General features: G+C 45.0%; 2 protein-coding genes and 1 pseudogene across 2 annotated transcripts; 1 reads left to right on the top strand and 2 right to left on the bottom strand.

Moving 5' to 3' along the window:
* Positions 1-357: 357 nt before the first annotated feature.
* Positions 358-663, top strand: LOC131695938 (histone H2B, gonadal-like; the record flags this gene model as incomplete). The annotated part of the gene is made up of 1 exon (XM_058984467.1): positions 358-663. A coding segment is annotated over one exon (306 nt), but the record flags the coding sequence as incomplete, so codon positions are not given.
* Positions 664-1,004: 341 nt separating this feature from the next.
* LOC131695937 (histone H1A, sperm-like) lies at positions 1,005-2,300 on the bottom strand. The gene is made up of 2 exons (XM_058984465.1): positions 1,746-2,300; positions 1,005-1,031 (listed from the first exon to the last, which is right to left on the bottom strand). Exons 1-2 carry the CDS (start codon positions 2,298-2,300, stop codon positions 1,005-1,007), a joined length of 582 nt encoding a protein of 193 aa, XP_058840448.1.
* Positions 2,301-4,317: 2,017 nt separating this feature from the next.
* Positions 4,318-15,781, bottom strand: LOC131695936 (uncharacterized; annotated as a pseudogene).
* Between the last annotated feature and the right edge of the window lie 1,614 nt (positions 15,782-17,395).

Raw genomic sequence — 17,395 nt, 5'->3', positions numbered from 1 at the left:
CGTTCGTGTGTAGTCACGTAGACAATACGAGTAACACTGATGCCACTCGCGCACACAGCACCCCTTGTTATGCATTCGCTTCATTGCACATCGTTCGCCAAAGGGGCGGAGTAGCGAACGAACGAAACGCGCTAAACACAAAAAAGGACGAACCTTCGTCTCGCTACACGATCGTATATAAGCGATATGTAGTGATTTTTGCTACCAATCAGTCAGCGCAGTTCGCATCGAGAGCGTTAACAGCAGCACAACCACGTCGTTACTATGGCACCGAAAGCCAGCGGAAAGGCTGTGAAAAAATCCGGCGGCGGCGGTGGCAAGGCACAGAAGAACATCGCCACAAAAGCAGGAGGAGGAGAGAAGAAGAAGCGAAAGCAACGGCGCAAGGAAAGCTACGCTATCTACATCTACAAGGTGCTGAAGCAGGTCCATCCGGACACCGGTGTCTCGTCGAAGGCGATGAGCATCATGAATAGCTTCGTGAACGACATCTTCGAGCGTATTGCTAACGAAGCATCTCGTCTGGCCCATTACAACCGACGGTCGACGATCACCTCCCGCGAGGTACAGACCGCCGTTCGTTTGCTGTTACCGGGAGAGCTGGCGAAACATGCCGTATCGGAAGGTACCAAGGCCGTTACCAAGTATACCAGCTCGAAGTAAACGTGTCGCCCGCCCCGCCGCCGGATGTCACACACCACCACCCCATCGTCATCGGCCCTTTTCAGGGCCACCAAAACACGTTCTGGTAAAGAGTTGAATTGAAATGTGTACACATAGTTTATATAAACATTAGTTGTTGTTGTTTGTTTGTTTGTTTGTTTCATTAGAGCAAAAACGTCGTTGTCATTTTTGTTTCTCTGTCCATTTTTCAAATCATCACCAAATCAATTGCTGTAGTTTGTGGAAGTAGTCTTTCCCCTTACCGCTAGTTGATTGTTTTTGTTAAGACGGAAAACGGTCTTTTTTCTACCCCTTTATCGTCTATATTCTACTCAGTCAGTCTAAAACAGCCCCTGCGTATGAAAATTCTGCCGCAAAAAGAACACATTTCTGGATCATACTTGTTAATACAATGCACTTCCCAGCCTTCAAACTTCTGATCTGCGTTGAACGTTAATAATTAAATACCCAACACAATTCATAATCGCAAAGTTGAACAATACAATACGTTCGTCAATTTAGGCTAAAAAATCGGTAATTATCGTTCGTTCGTTTGTTTATTGTGCCAGCCAATTTTTCTCTGTTTTATTATAGCCAAAATAAGCGCGTTGTTTGCTAATCAGAGTAATATTATACTTGCTCTGTTTGTTTGTTTGTTTGTTAAGGCAACAGAAAACCACGGCCTACTATTAATTTACCTGTACGTACGTACGTTTATCTGAGCAAGAAACCGCGCCTATTTACTATAGTGATTTGTTTAATCAAACTAACGACGACTGATTTATCTTGCCAATCGGCAGCCAGTTGAATGCGGGTGTGTGCGCGCGCTGCTGCTCAAGCTAGAAAACTCATGGGGGGAACGGAGCATTAACGGAAAATAAGCATCAATCAATTCTTTACAATTTTGTTAGTCCTGAAAAGGACTGTTGTTTTGGGGGGACGCGCACGTTGTCGGGAATTTACTTCTTGCCGGCGGTGACCTTCTTCGGGGCGGTGGCGGCCTTCTTTGGCTTAGGTGCCCTCGGCTTGTTCGCTGCAGCCTTCGATGGTTTGGTGGCTTTCTGTTTAGTGGCAGCCGTTACCGCCTTTGCAGGGGCAGCAGCTTTCGCTTTCTTCGTAGCCGATTTCTTAGCGGCCGGGATCGCCGCCTTTGGCTTGCTGGTCTTCTCACCACCACCAGCCGGCGGATTTTTCTTCTCCCCGGATTTAGTAGCCGATTTCTTCGGTTTTTTCGCTGCACCCGATGGTGGTTTCTTATCGCCAGCCGGTTTCTTTGCTTCGACCGTCACCTTAAACGATCCGGAAGCACCGGTACCCTTGGTCTGGGTGATGTTTCCCTTCTCGACACCCGTTTTCAAAGCCTTCCGGATAAACGGAGCCAGCCTGGCGACGTCACACATGTAGTTGGCGGCGATGTACTTTTTGATCGCCTGCAGTGATGATCCGCTCCGTTCCTTCAGGGTCCGGATGGCAGCCAGAACCATCTCACTCACTGGTGGATGGGTTGAAGATTTTTTCGGTTTCTTGGCGTCACTCTTGCTAGCCTTGGCCGCCTGCTTCGGTGGCGCTTTGGCGGCTGGCGGAGAGGCGACGACGGCAGGGGCCGTAGCAGCAACGTCGATAGCAGTTTCAGCCATTGCGCGTTCGTTTGGTTTGGTTTTCTTCCACACACACAGTTGTAGACGACGAGTCGATGGATGCACGATGATGCAAGTCTGCGAATATGATAACCGGGGGTCCGGTGTCTGTTGTTTAGGATCGTATTCATCGGCTCTGTTTGGGAACGCGTAGATGACGGTTGGAAGTTACTATTCGATCGGTGCCGGTAAAATTTTACGGACTGTTGTTTTAAATCAACCAAAATCGAATTACTGCTTGTGAAAAGTACACTGGAAGTTTGCATTCAATTTACTGCACTGTCCGCACCGTCCAAACTAACACCCGCTGAACATTCTGTTTTAAGCGTATGGCCGAATATTATCAAATCATGTATCCGACTATGGCGGCACGTGCAAACTGAATTGTGGAAAATAGGTTAATTTGAACCTTCTAGCAATTGGAAAACCTTTTCGGTGCTATCCAATCGAAAGAAAACTTCTCTCTATATAAAATTATTTCATTTTTGTACATATTTGCTCGAGCGGAAGTGCTCGTAATTTGGCGACCTGCGGAAAACGTTTCGGTCGGCTGGTCCTTTGCTGAAAACTTTCGTTATTAAAATTACTAAAACAAAAAAAGTTAACGGGTGGCAACACAAATTTTGGATTTTTTTTCTCAACCTGTCAAAAAAAAAGACAAACGATTCGATTGAAATTAGAAGATACGTTCTCCATTGTTGGCCAAAAATTAGTGAACATTTCAAACCGATCCGTAATTGGATGCTGTTCGGCGAAGCTTCCGTTTGATGTCGGAACAGGCGCGTAGTACGGCGTCTACGTCAACTTTGCTAATGCATTTCGTGATCTTCTACCAATCAACTTGTTTGCAATTCGTGGCTCTCAAAACGAAATCCCGAAGAAATCTGCGATTGGGCGACACTGAAGCAAATTGTGAAGCGGGTTGTGCTTTTTAGGGTACAAATGGGATCGAGTGGGTATTCGGGAACGATTGTTTTTTTTTTTTTTTTGCTTTTTTTTGCGAGGGAAGTAACTTGCTTCGTGCAAAACAAAATATTTAGCCAAAATAATTTTTTTTATCAACCGGCAAGCGGCATTGAGATTGCACCGTCGAAAGGTGTTGTAAACAGTCGACGGCGCAACGTTTTCCCCTTTGAAATATTGTACCGTGCACTTTTCGCCGAGATTCTTGTGTTGCTCGTAGAACCGTACAACGCGCTCGCGAAATGCTTTCTTGTTTCGACGGCAGAGACAGACAGAGAGAAATACCTCGAAAAAAATCCAACATTTTAGTTGCGGATTTTGATTTTAGTGCTCTAATCATCAGTGTTATTTCGAATTGCTTTGGCTAACTCAAAATTCTATTATTTAGGATGTACTGATCAACTCGCTACATCGTTGTGTACATGGCTGTGAGCTGATAAACCGCACGCGTCGACCATCACACCCAGGCGCTTCAGCGCACGCATCGATGGGAACGCTTGTCCCCCGACACAGATCACAAGCTGGACTTTTTTACGGTTGCTCAATCTCTCTCTCTCTCTCTCTCTCTCTCTCTCTCTCTCTCTCTCTCTCTTCCTGTGTGTGTGTGTGTGTGTGTTGTAATTGCTTCCTGATTGATACAGTACTAACTCACCAGCCATCAACTTTACTTTTATCATTCAGACCAATTAAAGGTACGCAAATTCATAGGTAGACAGGTAGGTGAAAGCGTGGTAAGCTAAAACGTGCGCGCGCGAAAAAAAGAGTCGGTCGGCGGTTCGTTGCTATCGAGAAACGAGCCGTTTTGTCCCATGATACGCAAGCTCAGGAGAAAGAAAAAGGAAATGCATATATGAAAAAAGGGAAACCCAGCGACTGAGCGCGTTGTAGTGTTACGACGGTCTCTCGCATATCCATCAAAATCGCACATTAAACAGTACGCCCCTGCAACGTGGATGAAAATTATGAAGGATACATTTCAAACTAATTCTTTTTTCTAAACATTTGGTGGCCCTGAAAAGGGCCTTTTGTGTTGTCGTGAACGTCGTGGTAGGGCTTAACCACCAAAACCGTACAATGTGCGTCCCTGGCGTTTAAGCGCATAGACGACATCCATCGCAGTGACGGTCTTCCGTTTGGCATGTTCAGTGTACGTCACAGCGTCCCGGATAACGTTTTCCAGAAAAATCTTCAGCACACCACGGGTTTCCTCGTATATCAAACCGGAGATTCGCTTCACTCCTCCACGTCGAGCCAGACGACGAATGGCGGGTTTGGTGATGCCCTGGATATTGTCACGAAGCACCTTGCGGTGCCGCTTAGCGCCTCCCTTGCCGAGCCCTTTGCCTCCTTTGCCACGGCCAGTCATCTTCTTGGTTGTTGTAGGTAATAACTTAGTAGGCTAGCGCAGCACACCTGCAGCAGCGAGATTCCAATACCGAATGTTGCAATTCGGCCCATTGAGTAGCGCTTTTATACTGATGCACACACATTCTCAGTCGCCGCCGCATAGGAAGATTACCATGGCTGCTATCTATATGCTTACTCGTGATGTGTTGGTTTGAAGGGGAAATAGCGCGAACACGAAGTTCACTGTTGCCACTGTTTTAGTAGCTTGGGATTGCCGAAATCTGCTTTATCCGGACTAATGCTGACATGGTAGCATTTTCCCTGGAAAACGATTGCCCGGAAATTGATTCTCCTGAAAAAGAAAGAAAGAAAAAGTAAATCGAAAAACAAACGGGTTTTTTTTTTAACTTATAAAGATTTTCTATACATCCGTCTACATGGTACGTTATATTGGCTTCTATGGTACTTAAATATCGATATCTGATACTGATCTATGATGGAACAAATTGTTACTGATGAACAAACTATTTCTGTTTGATATTCTTCTACTGTTGGAATTTTATTGATTTCTAGGCGATTTTTTTTGCTCATACATAGTTTTTCTTTTTAGGAATATTTTTTTGCAAATCTAATGAAAAGCTGAAAAAATCAAGTCTGGCAACACTGGCTCCGGAATGGAAATGGTGGGGGAAGTATAGTAGCCGAATCGAACCGTATACAGAACGAAAAGGCACATGGCACGTACACGAGCGAGACAGGCGATAGTAGTGTTTATTCGCGACTATAAAAAGATAGGTGGGTAATGTCTGCGACATAACCGGAGAGATGTAGAATACATAAGGAACACGTTCTTCAAATATGTTGATACTCATTAGGATTTTCGGACAAAAGGTGATTTGGGCGAGGAATATTTCAAATTATTCTTTACAAAAATGATGGTGGTCCTGAAAAGGACCGGTTTTGTTGGCGTTGTTGGCCTTGGTGAGGGAGATGGCTAACGATGAAATTAATTGTTAGCATGAGGAAGTCGCGTAGTACTGGCCAATGGAAGAACAGATAATAATTGATTCCTGAAAATCAATTTTTCTTTATTCATGTAAATTATACATACTTACAAATCTAACAGAAGATTCCTGATCATATTTCTGAATCATTAGTGCGAACATTGTGTAATTTGGTTAAGTACAATGAAAGTTACAAACTTTCCAAACTCGACCTTCTGTTCCTTCAGAAATATTGAAATGGGGTGTCTATATTAAACCGTTAGTCGTGGTCACAATAAAAAAAGATGGGTGGGTAATGTCTGTCACATAACCGGAGCGTCGTGATTTCAATTCGAGACGTTAATTTAAATCTAATAATATTCAACAGAATCACGTTTGAATGGGAAATTTTCAAATAATTCTCTATGGTAATAATGGTGGTTCTGAAAAGAACCTTTGGTATCGGCGTTGGTGTTGATGGTGATGCGCTGGATCGTTGGATATTTTTGGCATGATAGTTACGTGCCTGGCGAACTGTTTTGTAGCCTCGAACAAAACGACAAGACTGGCTTCTTCGGGTACCATTACGGCTGAACTTTATAAGCTTAGCTCGACTTTGAAATCCTGCACAATCTCACGAATCAGACACTGGTAGGGCCATTTTGTTTGCTACTAGCACGGAGCTGCACAAAAAAATCATTTAATGCAGTTAGTTCACGGGGGCTGCCAAAAAGCTTGAATAGAAGCATGCGACTTCAACGTTTCTCTTAAACACATGCAACAACACATTCGTTTTGGTAATACTGATAATAACAGTAGAAAGGAATGGAAAAGCAGTGCACGAAACGAGCGAGAGGATAATATAAATTTTTGTTCCGTGTGCAAGCTACTTCTTTCCACCCAACGTATTATGTTGCTTGTTGAAAATATGCTACACACCTTAAAATGAATGTTTCAGTTTAACTCTCACTAGAACACAATTGATTGGTCCTGAAAAGAACCGTTGCTTTTATTGTAATTTACGCCCACTCCCACAAACCGACCAAGTAGGCATCACTGGCTTCATTACGGCTGAGTTTTGTAAGCGTAGCTCGACTTTGAAGTAATACACAACCTTACAAACCAGACGCTGGAATGTTAGCCAGCGGATTAGTTGCTCCGTTGCCCTTTAGTTGGGGCGAAATACTAGCATGGCGACAGTTCCTGATCGGTAGCTGGTTGCGATGGGCCACCAGCAGCTGGGGCACTTTTGCGGACCGTCATCATCGCCAACTGTTTTCCTCCGGTGGACTGGCTGCTTGCTAGTGCTTGAACGAATACGAATGATGAGAAAAACCGACCGACCAATATTCATATATGAAAACACGAGAAAGCACTACTATCGCTCTCCCGCTCGTTTTCGTGCCATTCCTGTGCCTTTCCTTTCCGTTCGGCTACCGATACTAGCATAACCAAAACGAATATTCTGTCTTTCCATCGCCTTCAATCTAGTGGCCAGTGCTAGCAAACTTGCATGTTCAGTTTTTCAATAACAACATTCCAACAATATTTTCAAAGAATGTTGCAGATTTGAAAAGAAGGAAGGAGAAGATTTTCACAAATTTAAATTCTTTTGTCTTATTTGTTAGCGCTGATAAAGGCTATTTAGTTTGCTACTAGCAAGGAGCTGCACAAACAAATCGATTTATGCAGTTAATCAACGGAGGCTGCCAAAAAGTTCGAATAAAAGCATGCGACTAGTGTACTTTGCATGTTCTATATTTTATCAATACTAGAGAGGATCAATAAAATAATTCAAATTGTTATAGCGACATGCATTTGTGGCAACACTGGCCATGAGATGGTGGGGGAACACGCACATTCGTTTTAGTTATGACGGTAGTAGCAGCAGAAAGGAATGGAAAAGCAGTGCACGAAAACGAGCGAGAGAGGATAATTTAAATTCTCTTTCTTTCTTTCCACACATCGTATTTCTTATATTGCTTTCTGAAAATTATTTGTTATACACTATAAAATGTAAATTTCAGTTTAACTCTTATTAGAACACAATTAATTGGTCCTGTAAAGAACCGTTTATTGTTTTATTGCGGGAGCATAATTCAGACGCACTCCCCGCGGACACGGTGAGCTAGAAAGCACTATTTTGCATTCTCGAACAAACCGACCAAGTAGGCATCGTTGGCTTCTCGGGGCATCATTACGACTGAGCTTTGTAAGCGTAGCTCGACTTTGCAGTCCTGCACAATCTCACGACCCAGACGCTGGAACGATAGCCTACTCTGTTGCCCTTTAGTTGGGGCGAAATTCTTGCAGGGCGACAGTTCCGATGAGTCACCAGTAGCTGGGGCATTTTTTCCGTCCGTCGCTATTGCCAACTGCTTTCCTTCGGTGGACTGGCTGCTTGCTAGTGCTTGAACGAATACGAATGATGAGAAAAACCGAACGACCAATATTCATATATGAACACACGAGAAAGCACTACTATCGCTCTCTCGCTCGTTTTCGTGCCATTCCTGCGCCTTTCCTTTCCGTTCGGCTACCAATACTAGCATAACCAAAACGAATATTCTGTCTTTCCATCGCCTTCAATCTAGTGGCCAGTGCTAGCAAACTTGCATGTTCAGTTTTTCAATAACATTCAAACAATATTTTCAAAGAATGTTGCAGATTTGAAAAGAAGGAAGGAAAAGATTTTCACAAATTTAAATTCTTTCGTGTTATTTGTTAGCGCTGATAAAGGCTATTTAGTTTGCTACTAGCAAGGAGCTGCACAAACAAATCGATTTATGCAGTTAATCAACGGAGGCTGCCAAAAAGTTCGAATAAAAGCATGCGACTAGTGTACTTTGCATGTTCTATATTTTATCAATACTAGAGAGGATCAATAAAATAATTCAAATTGTTATAGCGACATGCAATTTTGGCAACACTGGCCATGAGATGGTGAGGGAACACGCACATTCGTTTTAGTTATGATGGTAGTAGCAGCAGAAAGGAATGGAAAAGCAGTGCACGAAAACGAGCGAGAGAAGATAATTTAAATTCTCTTTCTTTCTTTCCACACATCGTATTTCTTATATTGCTTTCTGAAAATTATTTGTTATACACCATAAAATGTAAATTTCAGTTTAACTCTTATTAGAACACAATTAATTGGTCCTGTAAAGAACCGTTTATTGTTTTATTGCGGGAGCATAATTCAGACGCACTCCCCGCGGACACGGTGAGCTAGAAAGCACTATTTTGCATTCTCGAACAAACCGACCAAGTAGGCATCGTTGGCTTCTCGGGGCATCATTACGACTGAGCTTTGTAAGCGTAGCTCGACTTTGCAGTCCTGCACAATCTCACGACCCAGACGCTGGAACGATAGCCTACTCTGTTGCCCTTTAGTTGGGGCGAAATTCTTGCAGGGCGAAATTCTTGCAGGGCGACAGTTCCTGATCGGGTTGCGATGAGTCACCAGTAGCTGGGGCACTTTTTCCGCCGTCGTCATTGCCAACTGCTTTTCTTCGATGGACTGGCTGCCTGCTAGTGCTTGAACGAATACGAATGATGAGAAAAACCGACCGACAGATATTTATATAATCGCGCTAATATGCACTACTATCACTTTCTCGCTCGTTCTCGTGCCGTGCATGAGCCTTTCCTTTCCGTCCGGCTTCTAATGGCCTAACCAAAGGAATATGCCGTCTTTCCCCCACCAAGTGCTCTCGCCAAGCAACCCAATGCGAATAACCATACGAACAAACATGTAGTGGACCTATATATAAACTTTTCATTATTTTATTGTTCGGTTGGTCTACCATAACGACGGCTCTGTGCGGGATGGGCTGAAAATTTTCACTTTTCCGAGTCGTTTTCGAAAGATTTTTCAAAACACTTTTTTTTGTTATTAGTACATGTTATACATACTTCAAATTTTAATACACCATAGAGGAACATATTTGCAACAAATTGGCCTAAAAATCAAATCATTCTGTTAAGTATGATAAAAGTTATTAACGTTCAAAATCTGACGCGGCGCCGCAGCCGATATTTTGAAACGGGACCCCTATATTGAAACCTTAAATGTATTCTACATTAAAAAATCGGTCGGTCTGTTTTGGTCATCATTCGTCGTTTGAACAGCATCACAGTGGTATCAGTAGTAGAGCAGAATTTTCGCGCCATGGCCCGTACGAAACAGACCGCCCGCAAGTCCACCGGAGGGAAAGCTCCCCGCAAACAGTTGGCAACGAAGGCTGCCCGTAAAAGTGCCCCAGCTACGGGTGGCGTTAAGAAGCCCCATCGCTACAGACCAGGAACTGTCGCGCTGCGAGAAATTCGTCGCTATCAGAAGTCGACAGAGCTACTAATCCGCAAGCTGCCCTTCCAGCGTCTGGTTCGTGAGATCGCGCAGGACTTCAAAACCGATCTGCGCTTCCAGAGCTCAGCCGTCATGGCCCTTCAAGAAGCCAGCGAGGCTTACCTGGTTGGTTTGTTCGAGGATACCAATCTGTGCGCTATCCATGCCAAGCGAGTGACCATCATGCCGAAAGACATCCAACTGGCTCGCCGGATCCGTGGGGAGCGGGCCTAAATTTGGTGTGTGCCCATCACCCCCCAGAACGAAACAGCAACAAACGGTCCTTTTCAGGACCACAACCAATCATATTTTACTAAGAATTATTAGCAGAAATTTTCCGTTTCCCTCCAAAAATGCTCAGGCGGGTGGCTGTGTGTGTTTGTTAGACAGCACGCCGATGGGGGATTTTTTGCCAGCAGCACCACCTCGTACCGATCGACAGTAGTAGCGTGTGAAAAACAAGACCCATTGAGGGAAATCTTGCGCGGCCGATTTGTGATTTAGCACCAAATCGATGAGTGAACTTTTGAGAGATTGGGTGAAATCGTCAATGCCATGATATGAGGGAAACTATTATTAAGCGTCTGACGAGCATTGCAAAAAAAAAAAACTTGTGCAATGCTCACAGAAATGTACGTTGATGATTATCGGAGTGAAAATCAAATTAACTCTTTTTATCAGAAGAAAATAGTCGCCCTGAAAAGGGCGGTTTTTACGGCTAGAAAGGAGCGGGATTTAAGTTGCTGCGGAGGCCCTCTTTTCAGTCTTCTTCGGCAGCAGTGCGGCCTGTATGTTAGGCAACACGCCACCCTGAGCAATGGTCACACCGGAGAGCAGTTTGTTCAGCTCTTCGTCATTTCGAATGGCCAGCTGCAGATGACGGGGGATGATTCTGGTCTTTTTGTTATCGCGAGCAGCGTTTCCTGCCAGCTCCAGTACTTCGGCGGCAAGATATTCCATCACAGCTGCCAAGTAGACGGGTGCTCCGGCACCGACACGTTCAGCATAATTTCCCTTCCTCAGCAGACGGTGAATTCGGCCAACAGGGAACTGGAGACCGGCACGAACTGAGCGGGATTTTGGCTTTCCCTTCACTTTTCCTCCTTTACCGCGTGCAGACATTGTTGTAGGTTTATCGCTGTGCGCGTTCGTGTGTAGTCACGTAGACAATACGAGTAACACTGATGCCACTCGCGCACACAGCACCCCTTGTTATGCATTCGCTTCATTGCACATCGTTCGCCAAAGGGGCGGAGTAGCGAACGAACGAAACGCGCTAAACACAAAAAAGGACGAACCTTCGTCTCGCTACACGATCGTATATAAGCGATATGTAGTGATTTTTGCTACCAATCAGTCAGCGCAGTTCGCATCGAGAGCGTTAACAGCAGCACAACCACGTCGTTACTATGGCACCGAAAGCCAGCGGAAAGGCTGTGAAAAAATCCGGCGGCGGCGGTGGCAAGGCACAGAAGAACATCGCCACAAAAGCAGGAGGAGGAGAGAAGAAGAAGCGAAAGCAACGGCGCAAGGAAAGCTACGCTATCTACATCTACAAGGTGCTGAAGCAGGTCCATCCGGACACCGGTGTCTCGTCGAAGGCGATGAGCATCATGAATAGCTTCGTGAACGACATCTTCGAGCGTATTGCTAACGAAGCATCTCGTCTGGCCCATTACAACCGACGGTCGACGATCACCTCCCGCGAGGTACAGACCGCCGTTCGTTTGCTGTTACCGGGAGAGCTGGCGAAACATGCCGTATCGGAAGGTACCAAGGCCGTTACCAAGTATACCAGCTCGAAGTAAACGTGTCGCCCGCCCCGCCGCCGGATGTCACACACCACCACCCCATCGTCATCGGCCCTTTTCAGGGCCACCAAAACACGTTCTGGTAAAGAGTTGAATTGAAATGTGTACACATAGTTTATATAAACATTAGTTGTTGTTGTTTGTTTGTTTGTTTGTTTCATTAGAGCAAAAACGTCGTTGTCATTTTTGTTTCTCTGTCCATTTTTCAAATCATCACCAAATCAATTGCTGTAGTTTGTGGAAGTAGTCTTTCCCCTTACCGCTAGTTGATTGTTTTTGTTAAGACGGAAAACGGTCTTTTTTCTACCCCTTTATCGTCTATATTCTACTCAGTCAGTCTAAAACAGCCCCTGCGTATGAAAATTCTGCCGCAAAAAGAACACATTTCTGGATCATACTTGTTAATACAATGCACTTCCCAGCCTTCAAACTTCTGATCTGCGTTGAACGTTAATAATTAAATACCCAACACAATTCATAATCGCAAAGTTGAACAATACAATACGTTCGTCAATTTAGGCTAAAAAATCGGTAATTATCGTTCGTTCGTTTGTTTATTGTGCCAGCCAATTTTTCTCTGTTTTATTATAGCCAAAATAAGCGCGTTGTTTGCTAATCAGAGTAATATTATACTTGCTCTGTTTGTTTGTTTGTTTGTTAAGGCAACAGAAAACCACGGCCTACTATTAATTTACCTGTACGTACGTACGTTTATCTGAGCAAGAAACCGCGCCTATTTACTATAGTGATTTGTTTAATCAAACTAACGACGACTGATTTATCTTGCCAATCGGCAGCCAGTTGAATGCGGGTGTGTGCGCGCGCTGCTGCTCAAGCTAGAAAACTCATGGGGGGAACGGAGCATTAACGGAAAATAAGCATCAATCAATTCTTTACAATTTTGTTAGTCCTGAAAAGGACTGTTGTTTTGGGGGGACGCGCACGTTGTCGGGAATTTACTTCTTGCCGGCGGTGACCTTCTTCGGGGCGGTGGCGGCCTTCTTTGGCTTAGGTGCCCTCGGCTTGTTCGCTGCAGCCTTCGATGGTTTGGTGGCTTTCTGTTTAGTGGCAGCCGTTACCGCCTTTGCAGGGGCAGCAGCTTTCGCTTTCTTCGTAGCCGATTTCTTAGCGGCCGGGATCGCCGCCTTTGGCTTGCTGGTCTTCTCACCACCACCAGCCGGCGGATTTTTCTTCTCCCCGGATTTAGTAGCCGATTTCTTCGGTTTTTTCGCTGCACCCGATGGTGGTTTCTTATCGCCAGCCGGTTTCTTTGCTTCGACCGTCACCTTAAACGATCCGGAAGCACCGGTACCCTTGGTCTGGGTGATGTTTCCCTTCTCGACACCCGTTTTCAAAGCCTTCCGGATAAACGGAGCCAGCCTGGCGACGTCACACATGTAGTTGGCGGCGATGTACTTTTTGATCGCCTGCAGTGATGATCCGCTCCGTTCCTTCAGGGTCCGGATGGCAGCCAGAACCATCTCACTCACTGGTGGATGGGTTGAAGATTTTTTCGGTTTCTTGGCGTCACTCTTGCTAGCCTTGGCCGCCTGCTTCGGTGGCGCTTTGGCGGCTGGCGGAGAGGCGACGACGGCAGGGGCCGTAGCAGCAACGTCGATAGCAGTTTCAGCCATTGCGCGTTCGTTTGGTTTGGTTTTCTTCCACACACACAGTTGTAGACGACGAGTCGATGGATGCACGATGATGCAAGTCTGCGAATATGATAACCGGGGGTCCGGTGTCTGTTGTTTAGGATCGTATTCATCGGCTCTGTTTGGGAACGCGTAGATGACGGTTGGAAGTTACTATTCGATCGGTGCCGGTAAAATTTTACGGACTGTTGTTTTAAATCAACCAAAATCGAATTACTGCTTGTGAAAAGTACACTGGAAGTTTGCATTCAATTTACTGCACTGTCCGCACCGTCCAAACTAACACCCGCTGAACATTCTGTTTTAAGCGTATGGCCGAATATTATCAAATCATGTATCCGACTATGGCGGCACGTGCAAACTGAATTGTGGAAAATAGGTTAATTTGAACCTTCTAGCAATTGGAAAACCTTTTCGGTGCTATCCAATCGAAAGAAAACTTCTCTCTATATAAAATTATTTCATTTTTGTACATATTTGCTCGAGCGGAAGTGCTCGTAATTTGGCGACCTGCGGAAAACGTTTCGGTCGGCTGGTCCTTTGCTGAAAACTTTCGTTATTAAAATTACTAAAACAAAAAAAGTTAACGGGTGGCAACACAAATTTTGGATTTTTTTTCTCAACCTGTCAAAAAAAAAGACAAACGATTCGATTGAAATTAGAAGATACGTTCTCCATTGTTGGCCAAAAATTAGTGAACATTTCAAACCGATCCGTAATTGGATGCTGTTCGGCGAAGCTTCCGTTTGATGTCGGAACAGGCGCGTAGTACGGCGTCTACGTCAACTTTGCTAATGCATTTCGTGATCTTCTACCAATCAACTTGTTTGCAATTCGTGGCTCTCAAAACGAAATCCCGAAGAAATCTGCGATTGGGCGACACTGAAGCAAATTGTGAAGCGGGTTGTGCTTTTTAGGGTACAAATGGGATCGAGTGGGTATTCGGGAACGATTGTTTTTTTTTTTTTTTTGCTTTTTTTTGCGAGGGAAGTAACTTGCTTCGTGCAAAACAAAATATTTAGCCAAAATAATTTTTTTTATCAACCGGCAAGCGGCATTGAGATTGCACCGTCGAAAGGTGTTGTAAACAGTCGACGGCGCAACGTTTTCCCCTTTGAAATATTGTACCGTGCACTTTTCGCCGAGATTCTTGTGTTGCTCGTAGAACCGTACAACGCGCTCGCGAAATGCTTTCTTGTTTCGACGGCAGAGACAGACAGAGAGAAATACCTCGAAAAAAATCCAACATTTTAGTTGCGGATTTTGATTTTAGTGCTCTAATCATCAGTGTTATTTCGAATTGCTTTGGCTAACTCAAAATTCTATTATTTAGGATGTACTGATCAACTCGCTACATCGTTGTGTACATGGCTGTGAGCTGATAAACCGCACGCGTCGACCATCACACCCAGGCGCTTCAGCGCACGCATCGATGGGAACGCTTGTCCCCCGACACAGATCACAAGCTGGACTTTTTTACGGTTGCTCAATCTCTCTCTCTCTCTCTCTCTCTCTCTCTCTCTCTCTCTCTCTCTCTCTCTCTCTCTCTCTCTCTCTCTCTCTCTCTCTCTCTCTCTCTCTCTCTCTCTCTCTCTCTCTCTCTCTTCCTGTGTGTGTGTGTGTGTGTGTGTTGTAATTGCTTCCTGATTGATACAGTACTAACTCACCAGCCATCAACTTTACTTTTATCATTCAGACCAATTAAAGGTACGCAAATTCATAGGTAGACAGGTAGGTGAAAGCGTGGTAAGCTAAAACGTGCGCGCGCGAAAAAAAGAGTCGGCGGTTCGTTGCTATCGAGAAACGAGCCGTTTTGTCCCATGATACGCAAGCTCAGGAGAAAGAAAAAGGAAATGCATATATGAAAAAAGGGAAACCCAGCGACTGAGCGCGTTGTAGTGTTACGACGGTCTCTCGCATATCCATCAAAATCGCACATTAAACAGTACGCCCCTGCAACGTGGATGAAAATTATGAAGGATACATTTCAAACTAATTCTTTTTTCTAAACATTTGGTGGCCCTGAAAAGGGCCTTTTGTGTTGTCGTGAACGTCGTGGTAGGGCTTAACCACCAAAACCGTACAATGTGCGTCCCTGGCGTTTAAGCGCATAGACGACATCCATCGCAGTGACGGTCTTCCGTTTGGCATGTTCAGTGTACGTCACAGCGTCCCGGATAACGTTTTCCAGAAAAATCTTCAGCACACCACGGGTTTCCTCGTATATCAAACCGGAGATTCGCTTCACTCCTCCACGTCGAGCCAGACGACGAATGGCGGGTTTGGTGATGCCCTGGATATTGTCACGAAGCACCTTGCGGTGCCGCTTAGCGCCTCCCTTGCCGAGCCCTTTGCCTCCTTTGCCACGGCCAGTCATCTTCTTGGTTGTTGTAGGTAATAACTTAGTAGGCTAGCGCAGCACACCTGCAGCAGCGAGATTCCAATACCGAATGTTGCAATTCGGCCCATTGAGTAGCGCTTTTATACTGATGCACACACATTCTCAGTCGCCGCCGCATAGGAAGATTACCATGGCTGCTATCTATATGCTTACTCGTGATGTGTTGGTTTGAAGGGGAAATAGCGCGAACACGAAGTTCACTGTTGCCACTGTTTTAGTAGCTTGGGATTGCCGAAATCTGCTTTATCCGGACTAATGCTGACATGGTAGCATTTTCCCTGGAAAACGATTGCCCGGAAATTGATTCTCCTGAAAAAGAAAGAAAGAAAAAGTAAATCGAAAAACAAACGGGTTTTTTTTTTAACTTATAAAGATTTTCTATACATCCGTCTACATGGTACGTTATATTGGCTTCTATGGTACTTAAATATCGATATCTGATACTGATCTATGATGGAACAAATTGTTACTGATGAACAAACTATTTCTGTTTGATATTCTTCTACTGTTGGAATTTTATTGATTTCTAGGCGATTTTTTTTGCTCATACATAGTTTTTCTTTTTAGGAATATTTTTTTGCAAATCTAATGAAAAGCTGAAAAAATCAAGTCTGGCAACACTGGCTCCGGAATGGAAATGGTGGGGGAAGTATAGTAGCCGAATCGAACCGTATACAGAACGAAAAGGCACATGGCACGTACACGAGCGAGACAGGCGATAGTAGTGTTTATTCGCGACTATAAAAAAAATCGGTCGGTCTGTTTTGGTCATCATTCGTCGTTTGAACAGCATCACAGTGGTATCAGTAGTAGAGCAGAATTTTCGCGCCATGGCCCGTACGAAACAGACCGCCCGCAAGTCCACCGGAGGGAAAGCTCCCCGCAAACAGTTGGCAACGAAGGCTGCCCGTAAAAGTGCCCCAGCTACGGGTGGCGTTAAGAAGCCCCATCGCTACAGACCAGGAACTGTCGCGCTGCGAGAAATTCGTCGCTATCAGAAGTCGACAGAGCTACTAATCCGCAAGCTGCCCTTCCAGCGTCTGGTTCGTGAGATCGCGCAGGACTTCAAAACCGATCTGCGCTTCCAGAGCTCAGCCGTCATGGCCCTTCAAGAAGCCAGCGAGGCTTACCTGGTTGGTTTGTTCGAGGATACCAATCTGTGCGCTATCCATGCCAAGCGAGTGACCATCATGCCGAAAGACATCCAACTGGCTCGCCGGATCCGTGGGGAGCGGGCCTAAATTTGGTGTGTGCCCATCACCCCCCAGAACGAAACAGCAACAAACGGTCCTTTTCAGGACCACAACCAATCATATTTTACTAAGAATTATTAGCAGAAATTTTCCGTTTCCCTCCAAAAATGCTCAGGCGGGTGGCTGTGTGTGTTTGTTAGACAGCACGCCGATGGGGGATTTTTTGCCAGCAGCACCACCTCGTACCGATCGACAGTAGTAGCGTGTGAAAAACAAGACCCATTGAGGGAAATCTTGCGCGGCCGATTTGTGATTTAGCACCAAATCGATGAGTGAACTTTTGAGAGATTGGGTGAAATCGTCAATGCCATGATATGAGGGAAACTATTATTAAGCG

The sequence above is a fragment of the Topomyia yanbarensis genome, unplaced genomic scaffold (genome assembly GCF_030247195.1).
Source record: "Topomyia yanbarensis strain Yona2022 unplaced genomic scaffold, ASM3024719v1 HiC_scaffold_6, whole genome shotgun sequence".
Lineage (NCBI taxonomy): Eukaryota > Metazoa > Arthropoda > Insecta > Diptera > Culicidae > Topomyia > Topomyia yanbarensis.
The sequence above is the reverse complement of the archived record's forward strand: the minus strand, read 5'-3'. Positions and strand labels throughout refer to the sequence as shown.